The sequence below is a fragment of the Aethalodelphis obliquidens genome, unplaced genomic scaffold (assembly GCF_003676395.1).
Source record: "Aethalodelphis obliquidens isolate GAN/ISIS:26980383/991018 unplaced genomic scaffold, ASM367639v1 scaffold65, whole genome shotgun sequence".
Classification (NCBI taxonomy): Eukaryota; Metazoa; Chordata; class Mammalia; order Artiodactyla; family Delphinidae; genus Aethalodelphis; species Aethalodelphis obliquidens.
Genome location: NW_020838009.1, coordinates 9,721,910 through 9,744,736, shown reverse-complemented (window position 1 = coordinate 9,744,736; position 22,827 = coordinate 9,721,910). Strand labels below are relative to the sequence as shown.

General features: G+C 45.4%; 1 protein-coding gene across 3 annotated transcripts; it reads right to left on the bottom strand.

Annotated features, from left to right (window-relative positions):
- Positions 1 to 14,626: 14,626 nt before the first annotated feature.
- On the bottom strand, positions 14,627 to 22,645 carry RCCD1 (RCC1 domain containing 1). 3 transcript variants are annotated; one of them, XM_027089314.1, is made up of 8 exons: positions 21,206 to 22,645; positions 20,295 to 20,591; positions 19,809 to 20,208; positions 19,507 to 19,628; positions 17,437 to 17,532; positions 16,625 to 16,795; positions 16,085 to 16,114; positions 14,627 to 15,514 (listed from the first exon to the last, which is right to left on the bottom strand). In XM_027089314.1, exons 2-8 carry the CDS (start codon positions 20,467 to 20,469, stop codon positions 15,363 to 15,365), a joined length of 1,146 nt encoding a protein of 381 aa, XP_026945115.1. In that variant the 5' UTR covers positions 20,470 to 20,591; positions 21,206 to 22,645; the 3' UTR covers positions 14,627 to 15,362. The 3 variants fall into 3 exon arrangements, with proteins under 3 accessions (XP_026945115.1, XP_026945116.1, XP_026945113.1); XM_027089315.1 differs by having other exon boundaries at positions 21,916 to 22,645; XM_027089312.1 differs by having other exon boundaries at positions 20,295 to 22,645.
- Positions 22,646 to 22,827: the final 182 nt, after the last annotated feature.

Genomic DNA, 22,827 nt, shown 5'->3' with positions numbered 1-22,827 from the left:
TGAGGGAATTCACGGACTTCCGGGAAGATGGCGGAAGAGTAAGACGCAGAGATTACCTTCCTCCCCACAGATACACCAGAAATACATCTACACGTGGAACAACAACTACAGAACACCTACTGAATGCTGGCAGAAGACCTCAGACCTCCCAAAAGGCAAGAAACCCCCCACGTACCTGGGTAGGGCAAAAGAAAAAAATAAACAGAGACAAAAGGATAGGGACAGGTCCTGCACCAGCGGGAGGGAGCTGTGAAGGAGGAAAAGTGTCCACACACTAGGAAGCCCCTTCACGGGCGGCGACTGCGGGTGGCGGAGGGGGAAAGCTTCGGTACCGCGGAGGAGAGCACAGCAACAGGGCTGCGGAGGGCAAAGCGGACAGATTCCCACACAGAGGAGCGGTGCCGACCGGCACTCACCAGCCGAGAGGCTTGTCTGCTCACCCGCCGGGGCGGGCGGGGCTGGGAGCTGAGGCTCGGGCTTCAGTCAGAGCGCCGGGAGAGGACTGGGGTTGGCGGCGTGAACACAGCCTGCAGGGGGAAAAGTCTGGACCTGCCGAAGAGGCAAGAGACGTTTTCTTCCCTCTTTATTTCCTGGTGCGCGAGGAGAGGGGATTAAGAATGCTGCTTAAAGGAGCTCCAGAGATGGGCGCGAGCCGCGGCTAAAAGTGCGGACCCCAGAGACAGACATGAAACGCTAAGGCCGCTGCTGCCGCCACCAAGAAGCCTGTGTGTGAACACAGGTCACTATCCACACCCCCATTCCGGGAAGCCTGTGCAGCCCGCCACTGCCAGGGTCTCGGGATCCAGGGACAACTACCCCGGGAGAATGCACGGCGCGCCTCAGGCTGGCACAACATCATGCCGGCCTCTGCCGCCGCAGGCTCGCCCTGCACTCCGTGACCCTCCCTACCCCCTGGCCTGAGTGAGCCAGAGCCTCCGAATCAGCGGCTCCTTTAACCCCGCCCTGTCTGAGCAAAGAACAGACACCCTCCGGCGACCTACATGCACAGGCGAGGCCAAATCCAAAGCTGAGCCCCTGGGAGCTGTGAGAACAAAGAAGAGAAAGGGAAAGCAGCCTCAGAAACAGCAATCAACTTGATGTACCCTGCATCTGTGGAATACCTGAATAGACAACAAATCATCCCAAATTAAGGAGCCCTGTGGATGAAAGGCTCTTGGTGCTGCAGCCAGGAGTTAGTGCCGTGCCTCTGAGGTGGGAGAGCCAACTTCAGGACACTGGTCCACAAGAGGCCTCCCAGCTGCACATAATAGCAAACGGTGAAAATCTCCCAGAGATCTCCATCTCAAGGCCAGGACCCAGCTTCACTCAACAACCAGCAAGCTACAGTGCTGGACATCCTATGCCAAACAACTAGAAAGACAGGAACACAACCCCACCCATTAGCAGAGAGCCTGCCCAAAATCATAAGTCTACAGACACCCCAAAACACACCACCAGACGTGGACCTGCCCACCAGAAAGACAAGATCCAGCCTCATCCACCAGAACACAGGCACTATTCCCCTCCACCAGGAAGCCTACACAACCCACTGAACCAACCTTAGCCACTGGGGACAGACACTAAAAACAACAGGAACTACGAACCTTCAGCCTGCAAAAAGGAGACCCCAAACACAGTAAGATAAGCAAAATGAAAAGACAGAAAAACACACAGCAGATGAAGGAGCAAGATAAAAACCCATCAGACCTAACAAATGAAGAGAAAATAGGCAGTCTACCTGAAAAAGAATTCAGAATAATGATAGTAAAGATGATCCAAAATCTTGGAAATAGAATAGACAAAATGCAAGAAACATTTAACAAGGACCTAGAAGAACTAAAGATGAAACAAACAATGATGAACACCACAATAAATGAAATGAAAAATACTCTAGATGGGATCAATAGCAGAATAACTGAGGCAGAAGAACGGATAAGTAATCTGGAAGATAAAATAGTGGAAATAACTAATGCAGAGCAGAATAAAGAAAAAAGAATGAAAAGAACTGAGGACAGTCTCAGAGACCTCTGGGACAACATTAAACGCACCAACATTCGAATTATAGGGGTTCCAGAAGAAGAAGAGAAAAAGAAAGGGACTGAGAAAATATTTGAAGAGATTATAGTTGAAAACTTCCCTAATATGGGAAAGGAAATAGTTAATCAAGTCCAGGAAGCACAGAGAGTGCCATACAGGATAAATCCAAGGAGAAATATGCCAAGACACATATTAATCAAACTGTCAAAAATTAAATACAAAGAAAGCATATTAAAAGCAGCAAGGGAAAAACAACAAATAACACACAAGGGAATCCCCATAAGGTTAACAGCTGATCTTTTAGCAGAAACTCTGCAAGCCAGAAGGGAGTGGCAGCACATATTGAAAGTGATGAAGGAGAAAAACCTGCAACCAAGATTACTCTACCCAGCAAGGATCTCATTCAGATTTGACGGAGAAATTAAAACCTTTACAGACAAGCAAAAGCTGAGAGAGTTCAGCACCACCAAACCAGCTCTACAAAAACTGCTAAAGGAACTTCTCTAGGCAAGAAACAAAAGAGAAGGAAAAGACCTACAATAATGAACACAAAACAATTAAGAAAATGGGAATGGGAAATCGATAATTACCTTAAATGTAAATGGACTAAATGCTCCCACCAAAAGACACAGATTGGCTGAATGGATACAAAAACAAGACCCATATATTTGCTGTCTACAAGAGACCCACTTCGGACCTAGAGACACATACAGACTGAAAGTAAGGGGATGGAAAAAGGTATTTCATGCAAATGGAAACCAAAAGAAAGCTGGAGTAGCAATTCTCATATCAGACAAAATAGACTTTAAAATAAAGACTATTAGAAGAGACAAAGAAGGACACTACATAATGATCAAGGGATCGATCCAAGAAGAAGATATAACAATTGTAAATATTTATGCACCCAACATAGGAGCACCTCAATACATAAGGCAAATACAGCCATAAAAGGGGAAATCGACAGTAACACATTCATAGTAGGGGACTTTAATACCCCACTTTCACCAATGAACTGATCATCCAAAATGAAAATAAATAAGGAAACACAAGCTTTAAATGATACATTAAACAAGATGGACTTAATTGATATTTATAGGACATTCCATCCAAAAACAACAGAATACACATTTTTCTCAAGTGCTCATGGAACATTCTCCAGGATAGACCATATCTTGGGTCACAAATCAAGCCTTGGTAAATTTAAGAAAATTGAAATTGTATCAAGTATCTTTTCTGACCACAACGCTATGAGACTAGATATCAATTACAGGAAAAGATCTGTAAAAAATACAAACACATGGAGGCTAAACAATACAATACTTAATAACGAAGTGATCACTGAAGAAATCAAAGAGGAAATCAAAAAATACCTAGAAACAAATGACAATGGAGACACGACGACTCAAAATCTATGGGATGCAGCAAAAGCAGTTCTAAGAGGGAAGTTTATAGCAATACAATCCTACGTTAAGAAACAGGAAACATCTTGAATAAACAACCTAACCTTGCACCTAAAGCAATTAGAGAAAGAAGAACAAAAAAACCCCAAAGTTAGCAGAAGGAAAGAAATCATAAAAATCAGATCAGAAATAAATGAAAAAGAAATGAAGGAAACGATAGCAAAGATCAATAAAACTAAAAGCTGTTTCTTTGAAAGGATAAACAAAATTGATAAACCATTAGCCAGACTCATCAAGAAAAAAAGGGAGAAGAGTGAAATCAATAGAATTAGAAATGAAAAAGGAGAAGTAACAACTGACACTGCAGAAATACAAAAGATCATGAGAGATTACTACAAGTAACTCTATGCCAATAAAATGGACAACCTGGAAGAAATGGACAAATTCTTAGAAAGGCACAACCTGCCAAGACTGAATCAGGAAGAAATAGAAAATATGAACAGACCAATCACAAGCACTGAAATTGAAACTGTGATTAAAAATCTTCCAACAAGCAAAAGCCCAGGACCAGATGGCTTCACAGGCGAATTCTATGAAACATTCAGAGAAGAGCTATCACCTATCCTTCTCAAACTCTTCCAAAATATAGCAGAGGGAGGAACACTCCCCAACTCATTCTACGAGACCACCATCACCCTGATACCAAAACCAGACAAGGATGTCACAAAGAAAGAAAACTACAGGCCAATATCACTGATGAACATAGATGCAAAAATCCTCAACAAAATACTAGCAAACAGAATCCAACAGCACGTTAAACGGATCATACACCATGATCAAGTGGGGTTTATTCCAGGAATGCAAGGATTCTTCAATATACGCAAATCAATCAACGTGATACACCATATTAACAAATTGAAGGAGAAAAACCATATGATTATCTCAATAGATGCAGAGAAAGTTTTTGACAAAATTCAACACCCATTTATGATAAAAACCCTGCAGAAAGTAGGCATAAAGGGAACTTTCCTCAACATAATAAAGGCCATATATGACAAACCCACAGCCAACATCGTCCTCAATGGTGAAAAACTGAAAGCATTTCCACTAAGATCAGGAACAAGACAAGGTTGCCCACTTTCACCACTCTTATTCAACATAGTTTTGGAAGTTTTAGCCACAGCAATCAAAGAAGAAAAGGAAATAAAAGGAATCCAAATTGGAAAAGAAGAAGTAAAACCGTCACTGTTTGCAGATGTCATGATACTATACATAGAGAATCCTAAAGATGCTACCAGAAAACTACTAGAGCTAATCAATGAATTTGGTAAAGTAGCAGCATACAAAATTAATGCACAGAAATCTCTGGCATTCCTATACACTAAGGATGAAAAATCTGAAAGTGAAATCAAGAAAACACTCCCATTTACCATTGCAACAAAAAGAATAAAATATCTAGGAATAAACCTACCTAAGGAGACAAAAGACCTGTATGCAGAAAATTATAAGACAGTGATGAGAGAAATTAAAGATGATACAAATAGATGGAGAGATATACCATGTTCTTGGATTGGGAGAATCAACATTGTGAAAATGACTCTACTACCCAAAGCAATCTACAGATGCAATGCAATCCCTATCAAACTACCACTGGCATTTTTCACAGAACTAGAACAAAAAAATTTCACAATTTGTATGGAAACACAAAAGACCCCGAATAGCCAAAGCAGTCTTGAGAACGAAAAACGGAGCTGGAGGGATCAGGGTCCCTGACTTCAGATTATACTACAAAGCTACAGTAATCAAGACAGTATGGTACTGGCACAGAAACAGAAATATAGATCAATGGGACAGGATAGAAAGCCCAGAGATAAACCCACGCACCTATGGTCAACTAATCTTTGATAAAGGAGGCAGGAGTGTACAGTGGAGAAAGGAAAGCCTCTTCAATAAGTGGTGCTGGGAAAACTGGACAGCTACATGTAAAAGTATGAGATTAGATCACTCCCTAACACCATACACAAAAATAAGCTCAAAATGGATTAAAGACCTAAATGTACGGCCAGAAACTATCAAACTCTTAGAGGAAAACATAGGCAGGACACTCTATATGACATAAATCACAGCAAGGTCCTTTTTGACCCACCTCCTAGAGAAATGGAAATAAAAACAAAAATAAACAAATGGGACCTAATGAAACTTAAAAGCTTTTGCACAGCAAAGGAAACCATAAACAAGACCAAAAGACAGCCCTCAGAATGGGAGAAAATATTTGCAAATGAAGCAACTGACAAAGGATTAATCTCCAAAATCTATAAGCAGCTCATGCAGCTTAATAACAAAAAAACAGACAACCCAATCCAAAAATGGCCAGAGGACCTAAATAGACATTTCTCCAAAGAAGATATACAGACTGCCAACAAACACATGAAAGAATACTCAACATCACTAATCATTAGAGAAATGCAAATCAAAACTACAGTGAGATATCATCTCACACCAGTCAGAATAGCCATCATCAAAAAATTTAGAAACAATAAATGCTGGAGAGGGTGTGGAGAAAAGGGAACCCTCTTACACTGTTGGTGGGAATGTAAATTGATACAGCCACTGTGGAGAACAGTATGGAGGTTCCTTAAAAAACTACAAATAAATCTACCATATGACCCAGCAATCACACTACTGGGCATATACCCTGAGAAAACCATAATTCAAAAAGAGTCATGTACCAAAATGTTCATTGCAGCTCTACTTACAATAGCCCGGAGATGGAAACAACCTAAGTGCCCATCATCGGATGAATGGATAAAGAAGATGTGGCACATATATACAATGGAATATTACTCAGCCATAAAAAGAAACGAAATTGAGCTATTTGTAATGAGGTGGATAGACCTAGAGTCTGTCATACAGAGTGAAGTAAGTCAGAAAGAGAGAGACACACTGTATGCTAACACATATATATGGAATTTAAGAAAAAAAAATGTCATGAAAAACCTAGGGGTGAAACAGGAATAAAGACACAGACTTACTAGAGAATGGACTTGAGGATATGGGGAGGGGGAAGGGTAAACTGTTACAGAGAGAGAGGCATGGACATATATACACTACCAAACGTAAGGTAGATAGCTAGTGGGAAGCAGCCGCATAGCACAGGGAGATCAGCTCGGTGCTTTGTGACCGCCTGGAGGGGTGCGATAGGGAGGGTGGGAGGGAGGGAGACACAAGCAGGAAGAGATATGGGAACATATGTGTATATATAACTGATTCATTTTGTTGTGAAGCTGAAACTAACATACCATTGTAAAGCAATTATACTCCAATAAAGATGTTAAAATGAAAAAAAAAAAAGAGGCTGAGGTACTATTAGGAAACTTCTGGTTTCATTGCTATGTACAAGTCTTTGTATGGAGATATATTTTCTTTTGGCTAAATACCTAGGAGTGGAATGCCTGCATCATACATATGGTAGGTGTATGTTTAACTTTTTAAAAAACTGCCAAACGGTTTTCCAAAGCAGTTGGACTATTTTACATTCTCATCAGTAATGTATAAGGGTTCTAATTTCTTTTTTTTTTTTTTATCATTTATTTTTGGCTGTGTTGGGTCTTTGTTGCTGCACACAGGCTTTCTCTAGTTGTGAGTGGGGACTACTCTTCATTGCAGTGCATGGGCTTCTCATTGTGGTGGCTTCTCTTGCTGTGGAGCGTGGGCTGTAGGTGTGCGGGCTTCAGTAGTTGCAGCACGTGGGCTCAGTAGTTGTGGCTCGTGGGCTCTAGAGTGCAGGCTCAGTAGCTGTGGCTCACAGGCTTAGTTGCTTCGTGGCATGTGGGATCTTCCCAGACCAGGGATCGAACCCGTGTCCCCTGCATTGGCAGGTGGATTCTTAACCACTGTGCCACCAGGGAAGTCCCTGAAGGTTCCAATTTCTTCAATCTTTTCAAACACTTTGTATGGTCAGTCTTTATAATTTTAGCCATTTTAGTGGCTGTGAAATGGTATCTCATTGTGGTTGGAATTTTCACTTCCCTAATGACTAATGATGTTTAACATCTTTTTGTGTACTTTTTTGCCATCATTTTTATCTTCTTTGATGAAGTACCTGTTTACTATTTTTGGCCATTTTAAAAATTGAATTGTATTTTTTATTTTTTTGGCTGTGCCCACATGGCTTATGAGATCTTAGATCCTCAACCAGGGATCGAACCCAGGCCCTCAGCAGTGGAAGTGCAGAGTCCTAACCACTGGACTGCCAGGGAATTCCAGAGCTATGTTCTTATTGTTGAGTTTTGAGAGCTCTCTATATATCCTGCATACAAGTTCTTTTATCAGGTGTATGTTTTGCAAAGATCTCATCCCCATCTGTGGCTTCTTTTTGTTTTCTTGAAGTATAATTGACATATATTAATTTCAGGCTGCTTTAATTCTTTTAACAGTGTCACTGAAGAGCAGAGGTTTAATTTTGATGAAATCCATTTGTTCTTTGGATTGTACTGCTGTTGCTCTAAGAAATCTTTACCTAACCCCAGATGATAAAGGTTTTCTCCTAGAAGTTTAAAGTTTTCAGTTTTACATTTACGTCTGATTCATTTTGGCTCTGTGTGTGTCATCTATCTGTATGGCTCCAGGTATGGCTTTAAGTTCATTCTTTTTGCATACAGGTAGCCAGTTGTCCAGCACCATTAGCTGAAAAGCTAAACCTTCTCCACTGTACATTTCTGTTCCGCTGATCTATTTGTCCTAATGACAGTACCACCCTGTCTTAATTACTGAGGATTTATACGATTCTTGAAATCAGGTAATGTTAGCTTTCCAGCTTGGTGCTTTTAAACGTTATTTTGTCTGTTCTGGTTACTGTGCATTTCTGTATGAGTTTTAGGAAAAAAGCTTGTCAATTTCTACCCAAAATCTGGTAGGATTTTGATTGGCATTGCATTGAATCTGTAGACCAACTGAGGGAGAACTGACAACCCCTGAACAAGGCATATCTCTCCATTTATTTCGGTTTCCTTTAATTTCTCTCAGTATTTTGTAGGTCATGTTTACAGATCTTTCACATCTTTGTCAGATTTATCCCTAAGTATTTCAGGTTTCTTGATGCTATTGTAAATGGTATTTTTAAATTAGAATTTCTGGTTGTTGCTTGGCTACATATAGCAGTTGATTTTTGTATATTGCTCTTGTATCCTGCAACCTTGCAAAACTCACTTATTAAAAGAAAAGTGAGAAAAAAAAATAACACTCTTTACAGATGATTGGCTTTGTGTTGGAGCAAGCCTTTAATGCTTAGCCAGGCTGTTTACAACTCTGCCTTAGCTTTCAGTCCTGCTTGTGTAGAGCCTGAATGCTAGACATGAAAGCTTATTGTTTTCTCAGGCATTTCTGAGCAAATATCCAGCCCTGGGCATGCGTTATGCTTTGATTCCCCAGTATACTGTGGGACCTTTTAAAAGGCCTTTCTCCCTATCATCTCCTTTCCCAAGCTCTTTCTTCCCAGATCTTTCCCTTGCCCAGGTTATTGCAGGCAATACTTGTGCCTTTAAATACTTTCAGCAAAAGTTGCCCAGCCCTGGGAACACTAAGTCTGGCAAAACAAAGGTGAGCTCTTGCACTGGTCCTCCAGGGAGCCGCCAGATAGCCAGTAACCCACAACCACCATTCTGTGAGAACTGTTTTCCTCCCTCTGGTACTAGCAACCCACCCAGGTGACTTCCAGGAAATTTAACAGATCAGTGCCTTTATGTTCCCCCTTCATTTTTCACTTTTTCCCTTTTGGGAGTCAGATGTTAAAGACTAGGACATTCAAAAGTATCTGTATATATGGGGAAAATTAGAAAGTAACCACAATACCTAAGGAAAGGCTCAGAAAAGACGATATTACGTTTACACCTCAGGCTGATCCTTGGTACAAAGACAGCCTACGACAATTCAGAAAAACAAAACAATGGCAAACCCTGGGGAAGGGGGAGAATCTGATTCCCAGAGTTACCATATTACCAGATTCAAATGTCCAGTATTCAACAAAAAAGTCACAAGACATGCAAAGAAACATGAGAGTATGGCCTATTCAAAAGAAAATAAATCACCAGAATCTTGTCCCTGAAAAAGACTTAATGGCAGCTATATTAGACAAAGACTTGAAAATAATGGTCCTGGGGACTTCCCTGATGATGCAGTGGTGAAGAATCCACCTGCCAATGCAGGGGACATGGGTTCAAGCCCTGGTCCGGGAAGATCCCACATGCCGCAGAGCAGCTAAGCCCGTGCGCCACAACTACTGAGCCTGAGCTCTACAGCCCATACACAACTACTGAGCCCGTGTGCCACAACTGCTGAAGCCCACGTGCCTAGAGCCTGTGCTCTGCAACAAAGAGAAGCCACTGCAGCCCACACACCACAATGAAGAGTAGCCCCCGCTCGCCAGGGCTTAATATTTATATTAATATTTATATTTTATGTAAATATTAATATTTAATATTAATTAAAAATAACCAGTGGACCAAAGAGGAAATCACAGGGGAAATTAGAAAATACTTAGAATGAATGAAAAAAACAAAGCATACCAAAACTTATGGGATGCAGCAAAAGCAGTGCTAAGGGGAAATTATAGCTGTAAATGTTCACGTTAAAAAAACAAGAAAGATCTTGTCAGCCATCTAACTTTCAACTTAAAAACTAGAAAAAGAACAAACTAAACCAAAAGCTAGCAGAAGGAAGGAAATAAAGATTACAGCAAAGATACAAAATTCAGTATAGAAAAACAATAGAGAAAATCAGTGAAACCAAAAGTTGGTTCTTTAAAAAGATCAATGAAATTTTAGCTAGATGGACTAAGGAAAAAAGACACAAGTCATTAAAATCAGAAATGAAAGCAAGGGGACTTCCCTGGTGCCGCAGTGGTTAAGAATCTGTCTGCCAGTGCAGGGGACCCAGGTTCGATCCCTGGTCCAGGAAGATCCTACATGCCATGGAGCAACTAAGCCTGCACACCTAGAGCCTTTACTCCCCAACAAGAGAAGCCACTGCAATGAGAAGCCCACCACCACAACAAAGAGTAGCCCCCTCGCCTCAAATAGAGAAAGCCCCTGTGTGGCAACGGAAGACCCAACGCAGCCAAAAATAAAAATAAACAAATTTATATGTTTAAAAAAATGAAAGCAGGGACATTGCTACTAATTCTACAGAAAGAAAAAAAGGTTTTAAAAGAGTACTATGGGGACTTCCCTGGTAGTACAGCAGTTAGGACTCCTTGCTCCCAGGGCAGGGGGCCTGGGTTCAATCCCTGGTCAGCAAACTAGATCCCGCATGCTGCAACTAAGACCTGGTGCAGCCAAATAAATAAAAAAAATTTTTTTTAAAAGAGTACTATGAGCAATTAATTGTACACCAACAAATCAGATTACCTGGGTGAAACGGACATGTTCCTAGAAACACAAAACCTATCAAGACTAAATCACAAAGAAATAAACAATCTGAATAGACCTATAACTAGTAAGGAGATTGAATCACTACTCAACAATTTCCCAGGAAAGGGCTTCCCTGGTGGCACAGTGGTTAAGAATCCGCCTGCCAATGCAGGGGACATGGGTTTGAGGCCTGGTCCGGGAAGATCCCACAGGCCGCGGAGCAACTAAGCCCGTGCGCCACAACTGCTGAGCGGGCATTGTAGAGCCCGCAAGCCACAACTACTGAGCCCATGTGCCTAGAGCCCGTGATCCGCAACAAGATGAAACTACCACAATGAGAAGCCCGTGCACCGCAACAAAGAGTAGGCCCTGCTGACCGCAACTAGACAAAGCCTGCATGCAGCAATGAAGACCCAACACAGCCAAAAATAAACAAATAATTAAAAAAAAAAATTTCCCAAGAAAGAAAAGCCTTGGACCTAATGGCTTCACTGTGAATTCTACCAAATATTTAAAGAACTAACACCAATCCTTCTCAAATTTTTCCAAAATATTTCAGAGGAAGAAACACTTCCTAACTCATTCTGTGAGGCCAGCATAACTTTGATACCAAAGCCAGAAGACACTACAGGAAAACGATAGACCAATATCCCTTTTGAACATAGATGAAAAAAATCTTCAGCAAAATACTAGCAAACAGAATTCAGCAACACTTGAAAAGGATTATACATCATGACCAAGTGAGATTTATTCCTGGAATACAAGGATGATCAATGTAACAAGCTACATCAACAAAATGAAGGAAAAAAAACACATGATCATCTCAACTGATGTAGAAAAAGCAAGATTCTGCACCCTTTCGTGATTAAAAACACTCAGTAAAATAGGAAAAGAGGGGAACTACTTCCACACAATAAAATCCATATATGAAAATCCCACAGCAAACATAATACTCAATGGCTTTTCCTCTAAGATCAGGAACAAGGCAAGGATGCCCACTTTCACCACTTTTATTCAACATAGTAATGGAAGTTCTAGTCAGAGCCATTAGGTTATAAAAGAAATAAAAGGCATCCAAATTAGAAAGGAAGAAGTAAAAGTATCTCTGCAGATGAATGATCTTATATGTAGAAAATCCTAAAGACTGTTAGAACTAATAAATGACTTCAGCAAAGTTAGAAGCTGTTAGAACTAATAAATGACTGTTAGAACTAATAAATGACTTCAGCAAAGTAGCAAGATACAAAGTCAACACACAAAAATCAGTTGTATTTCTATACACAATGAACAATCCAAAAAGGAAATTACAAAAATGATTCCAGGGCTTCCCTGGTGGCACAGTGGTTAAGAATCCACCTGCCACTGCAGGGGACCTGGGTTCGAGCCCTGGGCTGGGAAGATCCCACATGCTGCGGAGCAACTAAGCCCGTGCACCACAACTACTGAGCCTGCGCTCTAGAGCCTGCGAGCCACAACTACTGAAGCCCGCGTGCCTAGAGCTCCGCAACAAGAGAAGCCACTGCAATGAGAAGCCTGCACACCACAACAAAGAGTAGCCCTGGCTCATTGAAACTAGAGAAAGCCTGCGTGCAGCAGCAAGGACCCAACGCAGCCAAAAATAATTAATTTTAAAAAATGATTCCATATATAGTAGCATCAAAAAGAATAAAATACTTAGGAATTAACCAAGGAGGTAAAAGACATGTACAATAAAAACTACAAAACACTCCTGAAAGAAATTATAGACATAAATAAATGGAAACACATCCCACGATCATGGACTGGAAGACTTAATGTTGTTAAAAGTGGACTTCCCTGGTGGTCCAGTGGTAAAGAACCTGCCTTTTAATGCAGGGGACAGAGGTTCGATCCCTGGTTGGGGAACAAAGATCTCACATGCCGCGGGGAAACTAAACCCGTGTACCACAACCACGGAGCTCACGCGCCTCAACAAGACAGCCCACGTGCCGCAAACTACAGAGCCCACGCGCTCTGGAGCCTGCATGCCAGAACTAGACAGAGAAAACCCGCACACTGCAACTAGAGAGAAGCCCGAGTGCCACAATGAGGAGCCCGCGCCACAACAGAGGATCCCGCACGCCTCAATGAAGACCCCATGTGCCTCAGCCGACGTGGCCAAAAAAAATAAATTAAAAAAAAATTGTTAAAATGTTAGTAGTACCCAAAGCAATCTATAGATTCAGTGCAATTCTTAAAACATCAAGGACTTTTATACAGAAATAGAAAAACACTAAAACTCATATGGGATCTCAAGGGACCCCAACAGACAAAACAATTTTGAAAAAGACTAAAACTGGAGGAATCACACTTCTTGGTTTCAAAACCTAATACAAAGCTATAGTAATCACAACAGTATTGACATAAAAAGAGACAGACATATAGATCAATGAAATAGAATAGAGAGCCCAGAAATAAACCCTCGAATATACAATCAAATGATTTTTGAGAAGGGTGCCAAGGCCATTCAATGAGGAAAGGACAGCCTTTTCAACAAATGGTGCTGGGAAAACTGGATAACCACATGCAAAAGAATGAAGTTGGACTCTTACCTAACACTATATACAAAAGTAACTCAAAATGGATCAAGGGCCAAAATATAAAACCTAAAACAATAAAATTCTTGGAAAAACATAGGACAGAAGCTTCATAATAATGGATTTGGTGATGATTTCTCAGATATGACAACAAAGGCATAGGCAACAAAAGAAAAAATAGACAAATTGGACTTCATGAAAATTAAACTTTTTACATTGAGACAGTATCAACAAAATAAAAAGGCAACCAACAGAATGGGAGAAAATATTTCCAAATCACTTATTTGATAAGGGATTAGTATCTAGAATATATAGAGAACTCCTAAAACAACACACACACACACACACAAAATCAGATTCAAAAATGGGCAAAGGACTTGAATAGACATTTCTCCAAAAAAGATATGTGAATGGCCAATAAGCACATGAAAAGATGCTTAACATCACTAATTATTAGGGAAACGCAAATCAAAATTACAATGAGATACCACCTCACACCTATCAGGATGGTTACTGTCAAAAAAACAGAAAACAGTATTCGGTGAGGATGTGGAGAAGTTGGAACACTTGTGCACTATTGGTGAGATTGTAAAATGGGAAAGCCACTGTGGAAAACAGTATGTAGGCTCCTCAAAAAATTAAAAATAGAATTACCATATGACCCAGCAATTCCACTTTAGGGTATATATCCAAAAAAATTAAAAGCACAGTCTCAAAGAGATGTTTGTAAACCCATGTTCATAGGAGCAGTATTCACAGTAGCTAAAACATGAAAGCAACCCAAGTGTCCATCAACCAATGAATGGATAAACAAAATGTGGTATATACATACAATGGAATATTATTCAGACCTAAAAAGGAAGGAAATTCTGCAATATGCTATAACATAGATGAACCTTGAGAACATTATGCTAAGTGAAATAAGCCAATATTTATCTTATTAAAAGATAAATACTGTATGATTCCACTTATATTAGGTACATAGAGTAGTCAAGAGCACAGGACAGACACAAGGTATAATGATGGTTGCCAGGGGCTGGGGAGAACAGGGAGTTATTGTTTATAGCTGTAGAGTTTCAGATTTACAAGATGAAAAGAGATGGGAATGGATGGTGGTGATGGCTACACAACAATGTGAACGTATTTAATGCCACTTAAAAATGATTAAGATAGTAAATTTTTTGTTATGTGTATTTTAACTCAATAAGAAAAAAGAAATTACTATCAGTAAGAGAATATATAACTTGAGGTATAATTCATACAATGGAATACCATATAACAATAAAAAATGAATCAACTGCACGACACCACAGATGAATCACACGGTGCTGATGAAAAAACAAGACGTAAAAGAACATACACAGAATGATTCTATTTACCTAAAGTTCAAAAGCAGACAAATTATATTGTATAAAGATGCATACAAGGAATGGTATGAGTCAAAATGAAAACAGGTATATGAATAACAAAAGAAGATGACCTCTAGTGGTTCCCAATCTTAGCACTACCTCCAAATCACCAGGGGTGGGGCAGCCTAAAAAATCTATCCACATCTAGGTTCCACACCCCTAAGTTCTGATTTCATTGTGTCTGCGATGCTGGCTTTAGGCATCCAGTTTCAAATCTCCAGGTGTTTCTTTCTTTTCCTTTTTTTTTTTTGGGCCACACTGTGCCACGCGGCTTGTGTGATCTTAGTTCCCAGACTGGGGATTGAACCCATGCCCCAGGCAGTGAAAGCGCAGAGTCCTAACCACTGGACCGCCAGGGAGTTCCCTCCAGGTGTTTCTAATGTGAAGACAAAGTTGAGGATGCTGCCTGCTCTAAGGTGGAGCTGTGATAGGGAAGGCCAAATGTGGGGCCTCTGGGGTGCTGGCAATGGTTTTCCTTGACCTGGGGGGAGTTTCACAGGTGTTAGCTTCATAATTTTTCACTCTACATTCATTTTATGCCCTTATCTATACATGTCAGCTCTTCTCTTTTTCCACAGCATACACATAGGTGTTCCAGGGCCCACAGCTCACGGTCCTTACTTGGAGTTGCTTATCTACAAAGTACTTCACACGGCAGGGCCGATCCAAGCTGGTCGTGTCTTTGTGGCCAAGCTGTCCATATTTACCTAAAGTGAAATGAGCTGCTTTGCCATCCTCTCCACTGGGCCTTGTGGCTTTTCCCCTCCAGGAAGGAAAAACAGCCCATTGACTGAAGTGCTGGGCTTAAGCCACTAGTCTGCTGGTGTCTGCTCTGTGAATTCAGGAGACCAGCACCACAGAGCCTCCAGGACCAGGCAATTCCACAGGTCCCCAAGAGGAAAGATGCTCCTCCAGGCTCCCCACTCCTAAGCTCAGATGTTCAGAGCAGAGATTTTTATTTTATCTTTTTCTCTACCCAGTGCCAGACCAAAAGATGTTTCATGACTGCTGGCTAAATATTCCCTTAAGACAAATACCTTTTCAGAAAGGTAGATGGGAAATACTGACATGTTGTCCTATTTCTCTCTTGTCTGGTCTCTGCCCCTCTTAGTGTGCCTAGATCTGTTCCAGAGAAGGGAGTAGACAGCTTTTCAGTCCCAATGGTCAGGCCGAGTCCCCTGCTTCCGCTTCTCTGCATGGCTGTTGTCACCTGCCCTCTACTCCCAGGTCTTTCCTCCCCTTGGTTTAAGCATCACAAAAGCAAACCTTTTACTCACCCCAGCCCCAGGTGTAGAGGTCCCCCGTTCCTGCAACCAAAGGACAGCAAAAGGACAGTAAGGGGCTGACACCACTGCTCTTCGACTAGGCATTTGTCCAGCTCGGCCTGCCAGCATGTTCTGGTCACCATGAGACTTACTTGGCGTAGCAAAACATATCCTCTCTCTCTTTAACAACTGTCTAGTCACATTTGGGGTGATAAAGGATCCAAACTGAAAAAGTTCACCTCCCTATATGCGGACTGATTGGCCTGCAACTGACAGCTGCTGAGTTTAGGACAGCCCTGCTGTCAGATGAAAGGCTGGCAACACTAGCCTCCCTCCAGAAGGAAGAACCTTCGGGGCCTGACAGGCTGGGGAGCCACTGTTAAAGCCCCGTGGGAGTGTACTGAGTGGGGCAGCTACTCAGTACAGGTCAAAGATGTTTAATTAAAATGGTAGTTGTTTAGGTGACCACACCCTTTTCTGCAGCCACCAGCTAGAGAGCGGGGTGGAGGGCCTCCCGCTCCATCCTGAACCAGCCTACCCAGCCCCACTCACTTGTCACCACCGCTGTGTGCCGGGATCCACAGCTGGCCTTGACTGCATCTGAGCCCAGGGGGAGGTCCAGTAAAGCCGGGAAGGGCTGGACAGCTATGAAGGGGGCAGGGGCTCCATCCTCACCCCCGGCTACTGTCTTCACTTCAGAACCATCTTCATTCAGTCCTGAGGCTTCAGAGAAGTAATAAGAGGGATGATGATAATGATGCTGAACACTCAGCGCTGATCTAAACCTCATTCATATACTGACTCACTCACTACAACAGCTGACACACTTGCTCTAGCTCCAGAGCCATCGCTCCCAACCCCACATTCCCTGGGAAGTGCTGGAGTTGACAGGTTTGTGGGGCATGTAGTGCTGACACTGGCATCAGCCTTGCCGTGCTCCCTCTCATAAGGGGCTCAGAGTCCTTCATTGTGTCCTGGGGTCCCAAGGATGTCACGTACCCTTTTGAGCACTGTAGCTCTCAGGCCAACAATATGGCCAGGAGTCAGGAATGAGAGAAACGTGTGGAAATCAAGAATTGACCCTCGCCAACAGACTTGTGGTTGCCAAGGAGGAGGGGGATGGGGGAGGGATGGATTGGGAGTTTGGGATTAGCAGATGTCAACTATTACATATAAATGGATAAACAAGGTCCTACTGTGTAGCACAGGGAACTGTATGCAATATGCTGTGATAAACCATAATGGAAAAGAATATGTATACATATATGTATAACTGAATCATTTTCCCATACAGCAGAAATTAACACAACATAAATCAACTATACTTCAATAAAATATATCAAAAAAAAAGAATTGACTCTCACCTTCTGCGGTTGTCTTTCCATCCTCTGCCAGGCTCTTGGTGGGCAGGGCCAGCTGCCCTGATTCATTCCAGCCCCAGATATAAATATCCCCAGCCTCTGAAAGAGAGATAAAGGGGCCCCATTAACAGACTGTGTTCGCCCCCTCCACCTCCTAAGCATGGGCATCCATCCAGACTCCACTACACCCCACTAGTTCCCTAAAGACAACTCCTGCCTGCCCTGCCCAAGTCAGCACTCCAGGCAGAGTGCTTTCCTCAGGGCCCAGCAGCTTCCTGGTCTCAACAGGGCCCCTTCCCCCTTAAGTGCCTTCAGGTCACCCTATTCTTAAAGGAAGTCTCTTGCTGGCTCTTCCTCTCCACTTTCATTTTTTCCTTTTTTGTTAAATTGCACCCCCTACTCCCCCCGCGTGCAGTTTGGAAATGTGGCCCTGGAAGTTCCCCAGTGGTCTTTTTTTCACATCCACTGAGCCCAGGCCCCTTTCGTCAGCCCTACCTGCCACCGGTCCTACTGAAGGCCTTTTAAAAAACTGTTTTAACTGAGATGGTATTGGTTTATAACATTATATAAGTTTCATGTGTACAGCATTATATTTTGACTTCTGTATGCACTACAGTGTGCTTATCACCAAGAGGTTAGTTTTCATCTGTCACCATCCAGCCAACCCCCTTTACCCATTGCACCCTCCCCCTCCCCCGGAGGCCTCTGGAAGCTCTCACAACACTGGAGTTGGTTGATTGGAGCAACAGCCCTATGCTAAAAATTCACTAACAGCAGTGGCTAATTTTTATCAAGTGCTTATTCTGTGCCACTGTTTTAAGCACAATATCCCCATTTTATTCAAGAGAAAACTTGAGGCACAGAGAGGTTAGGTGCTCTGCCCAAGATCACGAGGGGCAGGGTGATGATTTGAACCTGGGAGGTCTGGTCTGAAGCATCTGTGCTCCAACCATGCTCCAACCATGCGACACCAAGGCCGTAAAACTGGGCCTGTGCAGATGTCCAGTGGATGGCCTTTTGATGTCAGAGGGCTGGAAAACTCCACCCTCAGTTCATGCTAAGCGCCTCCACTTTTTTGTTTTGGCTACACTGCGTGGCTTGTGGGATCTTAGTTCCCCAACCAGGGACTGAACCAGGGCCCCTGAAGTGAAAGCGCCGAGTCCTAACCACTGGACCGCCAGGGAATTCCCGAAGTGCCTCCATTTTGAATATGCAGACGCATGTGACCCAGATATGCCTACTCAGAACACTGATTACCTCACCTTCTTCCCTACCTCCAATCACCTTTCCCCACGCCTAAGACCACCCTGCTTATCCCATAAATACCCCAACTCCCTTCAGGGAGGCAGATCTGAGACTTATTATTCTCCCGTCTCCTCGCTTGGCTGCCTTGTGAACAAAGTGTTTCTTGGCTGTAAACCTGGCATCTCAGCGTCTAGCTTGCTGCGTATCAGGACCTGGTCGGTAATGATATAAGTGGAGGCCAGAGCCCCAAATGCAGATCCTTGCAAAGATCATTTGCTCCCAGCTGCACCCAACAGCCTAGAGATCAGCTACACCTGGATCACCTGCCAGAGTGGTGAACACAATCTAAAGTGAAACTCCTCATTCTGCTCCTGGGTCACCAGCCATGGCACCACCAGAGCTCACACTCACCATCATCATCTTCCCGGTGGGCATCCAAGTGTCCACTGTGTGCCACACATCACGGCCACCCGGGCAACTGCTGCCTTTTTTTTCTCCTTAGCTCGGTTGCCCCTCACCCCTTCATTCTCCCTTGGGGAGTATTTTAGAAAGACAGCCCTGGCTGGAGGCAGACGGAGGGGAGGGGTAGTGAGACCAGTAACAGAAGACAGGAAACAACTGTGACAGTCCGGGTGCGAGTGGGTGATGGTGGCAGCAGAGGGGCTGAATCTGAGAGGCGTTAGGGAGTCATGAATGACTGGGCTGGCTGATGTGGGAGGAGCTTGGGAGGAGGCCCGGCTAGGGCACCCATCAATTTGCGAGAGAAGGAGAAAGGTTTGGAGCCTACGAGACCTTGAGCTGGTTTTGGAAAAGCACTAGGTCACTCACCACTCACACACAGAGAGTGCCAGCCACCTGCGGCCACCTCAGCCATGGTTAGGCCCTGCAGCGCCTGCAGCAGCCTCGGCTCCGGCTCTGCCTCCAGAGTCCCGTGGCCCAGCTGTCCGTGCCTGAGCAAGGGAGACCCTAGTCAACTACACCAAGGGGTCTCCTTCCCCTTCCCTCCCCTTCCCTCCCCAATTGCTCACTCCTGCCCCCTGTATGCTCACCTCCCACTCCGAGCCACATTTACCCGCACCCCCCCACCCCCACCCCGTCATCGCCGCAAAAGCCCAGCCGGCCCACCTCACCTGCCCCCGCCCCAGGAGAACACCTGGCCCGCCGCGTCCAGCAGCAACGCGTGCTCAGCGCCCAGCTCCAGCCGGCGCGCCCGCAGTGTCGGGGCCAGAGGCCGGTAGAAGGGCGGCCGCGGGCTCACGTAGGCGCGAGCGCAGGGCAGCAGCGGCAGCGGCCCAGCCTGGGTCTCATCGCCGACCGGTCCGTCTTCCCGCTCGGCCTCCGGCACGGTCTGGGCCCACAGGGGCTCCCCGCGCAGCGCCGAACCGGGCGCCCAGGCCTGCAGCTCCGTCCCGGCCCCGGGTCCCGGCCCCGCGCGCAGCACCACCAGGAGCTCCTCCGACGCCCACGCGTCCCTGCAGCCGCCCGCCGCTCCGACCGCGAAGCCAGACAGCTCCACCCGGCCTCCTTCACCTGCGGGGGGCGGAGAGCTGGCTGGGGAGGGGGCGGGACACGCACCCGGGGCTGGGGTCAGGATGGGGCCGGAAGGAGGTGCTCACGGGTCACGAAGGCGGTGTAGCTCCAGCTCGCGCTCACGCGGCAGACATCGAGGCCCGCGCCTGGCGCCCTCAGAGGCTCGGGGCTGTGTACCTGGCGCCCGCGCCCCGAGCCCAGCGCCTGCCCGAAGCCGCAGAAACCGAAGCCGAACCAGGCCCCGCGACGCTCTTCGGCCATGCCCGCCAGCGCCCTCTGCTGGCTGCGACCTGGCTGCGGCGGCCGGCGGGACGGAGGGTTAAGGCTAGAACTCGAAGAGATTCTTCCAGATGAGCCCTTGCGGTACACTGAAGCTGCCTCACCTGTAAAATGGGGGAAATGCCATCCTCCTAACCACAGAGGCAGACGATGTGCGTTCCACCAACATTCGCTGAGCGGGAGCCTTGGCTAAAGTCCTGCCAGATTTAGGAAGATTCTGAGCTGTCTAGAGTGGGGCACTTTTCCTGCCTTCCCTTTTGACTCGAGCAAGTTCGCTGTCCCACAGATTGGGCACGAGGTATTTAAATGGCTTCTCTCTTAGGCGTTGGACTAGGATCTGAGTCCCTCCCCCTCCAAATTCCCAATGCCAGGCACATTATCCCATGTAATCTTGGGAACTAGAATTGCCCCCATTTGACAGCGGAGACTCCCAGAGAAAGTAACCCTTACACAATCACATAGCTTAGGACCGAGCGGGGCAGAAGGCTGAACTCAAGGCTCATCATTTCCACATACAGTGCTCTTCCCACCAGTGGAAGGCACAGCATTTGAGAGACAATGCCCTGTACGGGTTAGGACCAGTTCCAGGGTTCACATGTTTGCCTCTGCAGCTACCAGTGCCTGTGTCCTCAGCCAATTTACTTAAACTCTCTCAATCCAATTCAATTTCTTCAGTTTCACAAAGCTGGGGAGTAGGAGAGGTGATGTTTGTACGTACCTTGTAGAATTATTTGGAACAGATGCAAATAAAGGGTTCAAGTGTTGGCACCTACCATGGCAAGCACACGGTATCAGCTTATTAAGTCCAGTACTTAGAATTGATAAAAATGACCACTGGATTTTCAGGGACCTATATAAACACAATTTCAACTGGACCTTATCTAGTCATTTATTCGTTCCACATGCATTTATTGATCCCTTAGGCTAAGTCATTGAGAAGGACCGATGTCTACTTCCAAGGAGCTCACGCATAAATGGGAGACAAACGCACAGTCGAGTGGCACGGTAAGGCCACTTTTTTCCGTACAGCATGTTCGGCTTGATCAGAATTTCATTGGCATTTTCAAGCCTGTGAAGTCAGGTCCTGGATCTCTCCTTGACCCGGGCCTGGGCTCCTACCCCTTCCGGGTCAAATCCCAGCCCTAGTAAGCCTCTGACCTTAATCTTGACCCTGTGCCCTCCACCGCCTCAGGCAGCTCCTTCCGATGGGCAGTCTTGAGGGAGGAGGAAAGGCCGGGGCGCAGGGCGGCCACCCAGGAACGAGTCACCACCCAGCCCAGGACCTGGCTGGCAGCCGCAAGAAGGAAAGGTTTGAAGAGCCGCGCCCTGAGCGAGGCGCCCATTGGCTGCCGCCGCCTCCCCGGGGCCAATCACCAGAGAGAGGGGTGATGTCACCGCGCGGGGAGGACAGCCTTGGGACAAGCTCACCTCGGTTCCGGCGATCCCCGCCGCGGCCTGTCCAGTCCCAGCTCGATCAAACCGGTCCCAAGGCCTACGCTAGGCCGCTGCGGCCTCCGGCGGGGAGTGGGCGAAACCTTTGGTGGGCGTGGGCTCGTTGGGCCAGATGGTCCCGTCCTCCGCAGGCACGCGCGGGGCCGCGGAGTCAGTATTAGAAACACTTGGGGGACGATCAGAAAGAACTAATAAGGGGTTGGCGACAAGCGACCCCAGTGACGGGCGCCGCCTGTCAGTCCTCTCTGTCTGAGATGGCGGCAGCTATTTAATGGACACGCGCGGGCCTGAGGCCCTAGAAGCAGCACCCGAATTAGGCGGGTGCTGGGCAGTTTTTACCTTCCATTGGCTCAGGATCTGTCACTTACCTCCGTTAAGCCAATGAGAGTCAAGCTGGGCTTAGTCCGCTTTGCAGAGAGCCGAAGCAGGCTCTCAAGGGACCACCCGCCCAGGCAGGTGGGGATGCCCGCATCGGTCCAAGCTTAGCTCCAACCCCGCCCAGCTACTGGAGCTTCCCTCAGGGCTTTCCCACTCCCATATCCCGAGCTCTGCCTGACTGGAGGTCACTGAAAACTCTCAATACAAAGGCAGAAGTGGGCTTCCATAGTGGCACAGTGGTTAAAGAATCCACCTGCCAATGCAGGGGACACGGGTTCAAGCCCTGGTCCAGGAAGATCCCACATGCGGCGGAGCAACTAAGCCCGTGCGCCACAACTACTGAGCCTGCGCTCTACAGCCCCTGAGTTACAACTACTGAGCCCGCGTGCCTGGAGCCTGTGCTCCGCCACAAGAAAAAGCCACCGCAATGAGAAGCCCGCGCGCCGCAACGAAAAGTAGCCCCCGTTAGCCCCCGTTCACTGCAACTAGACAAAGCCTACACAGCAAGGA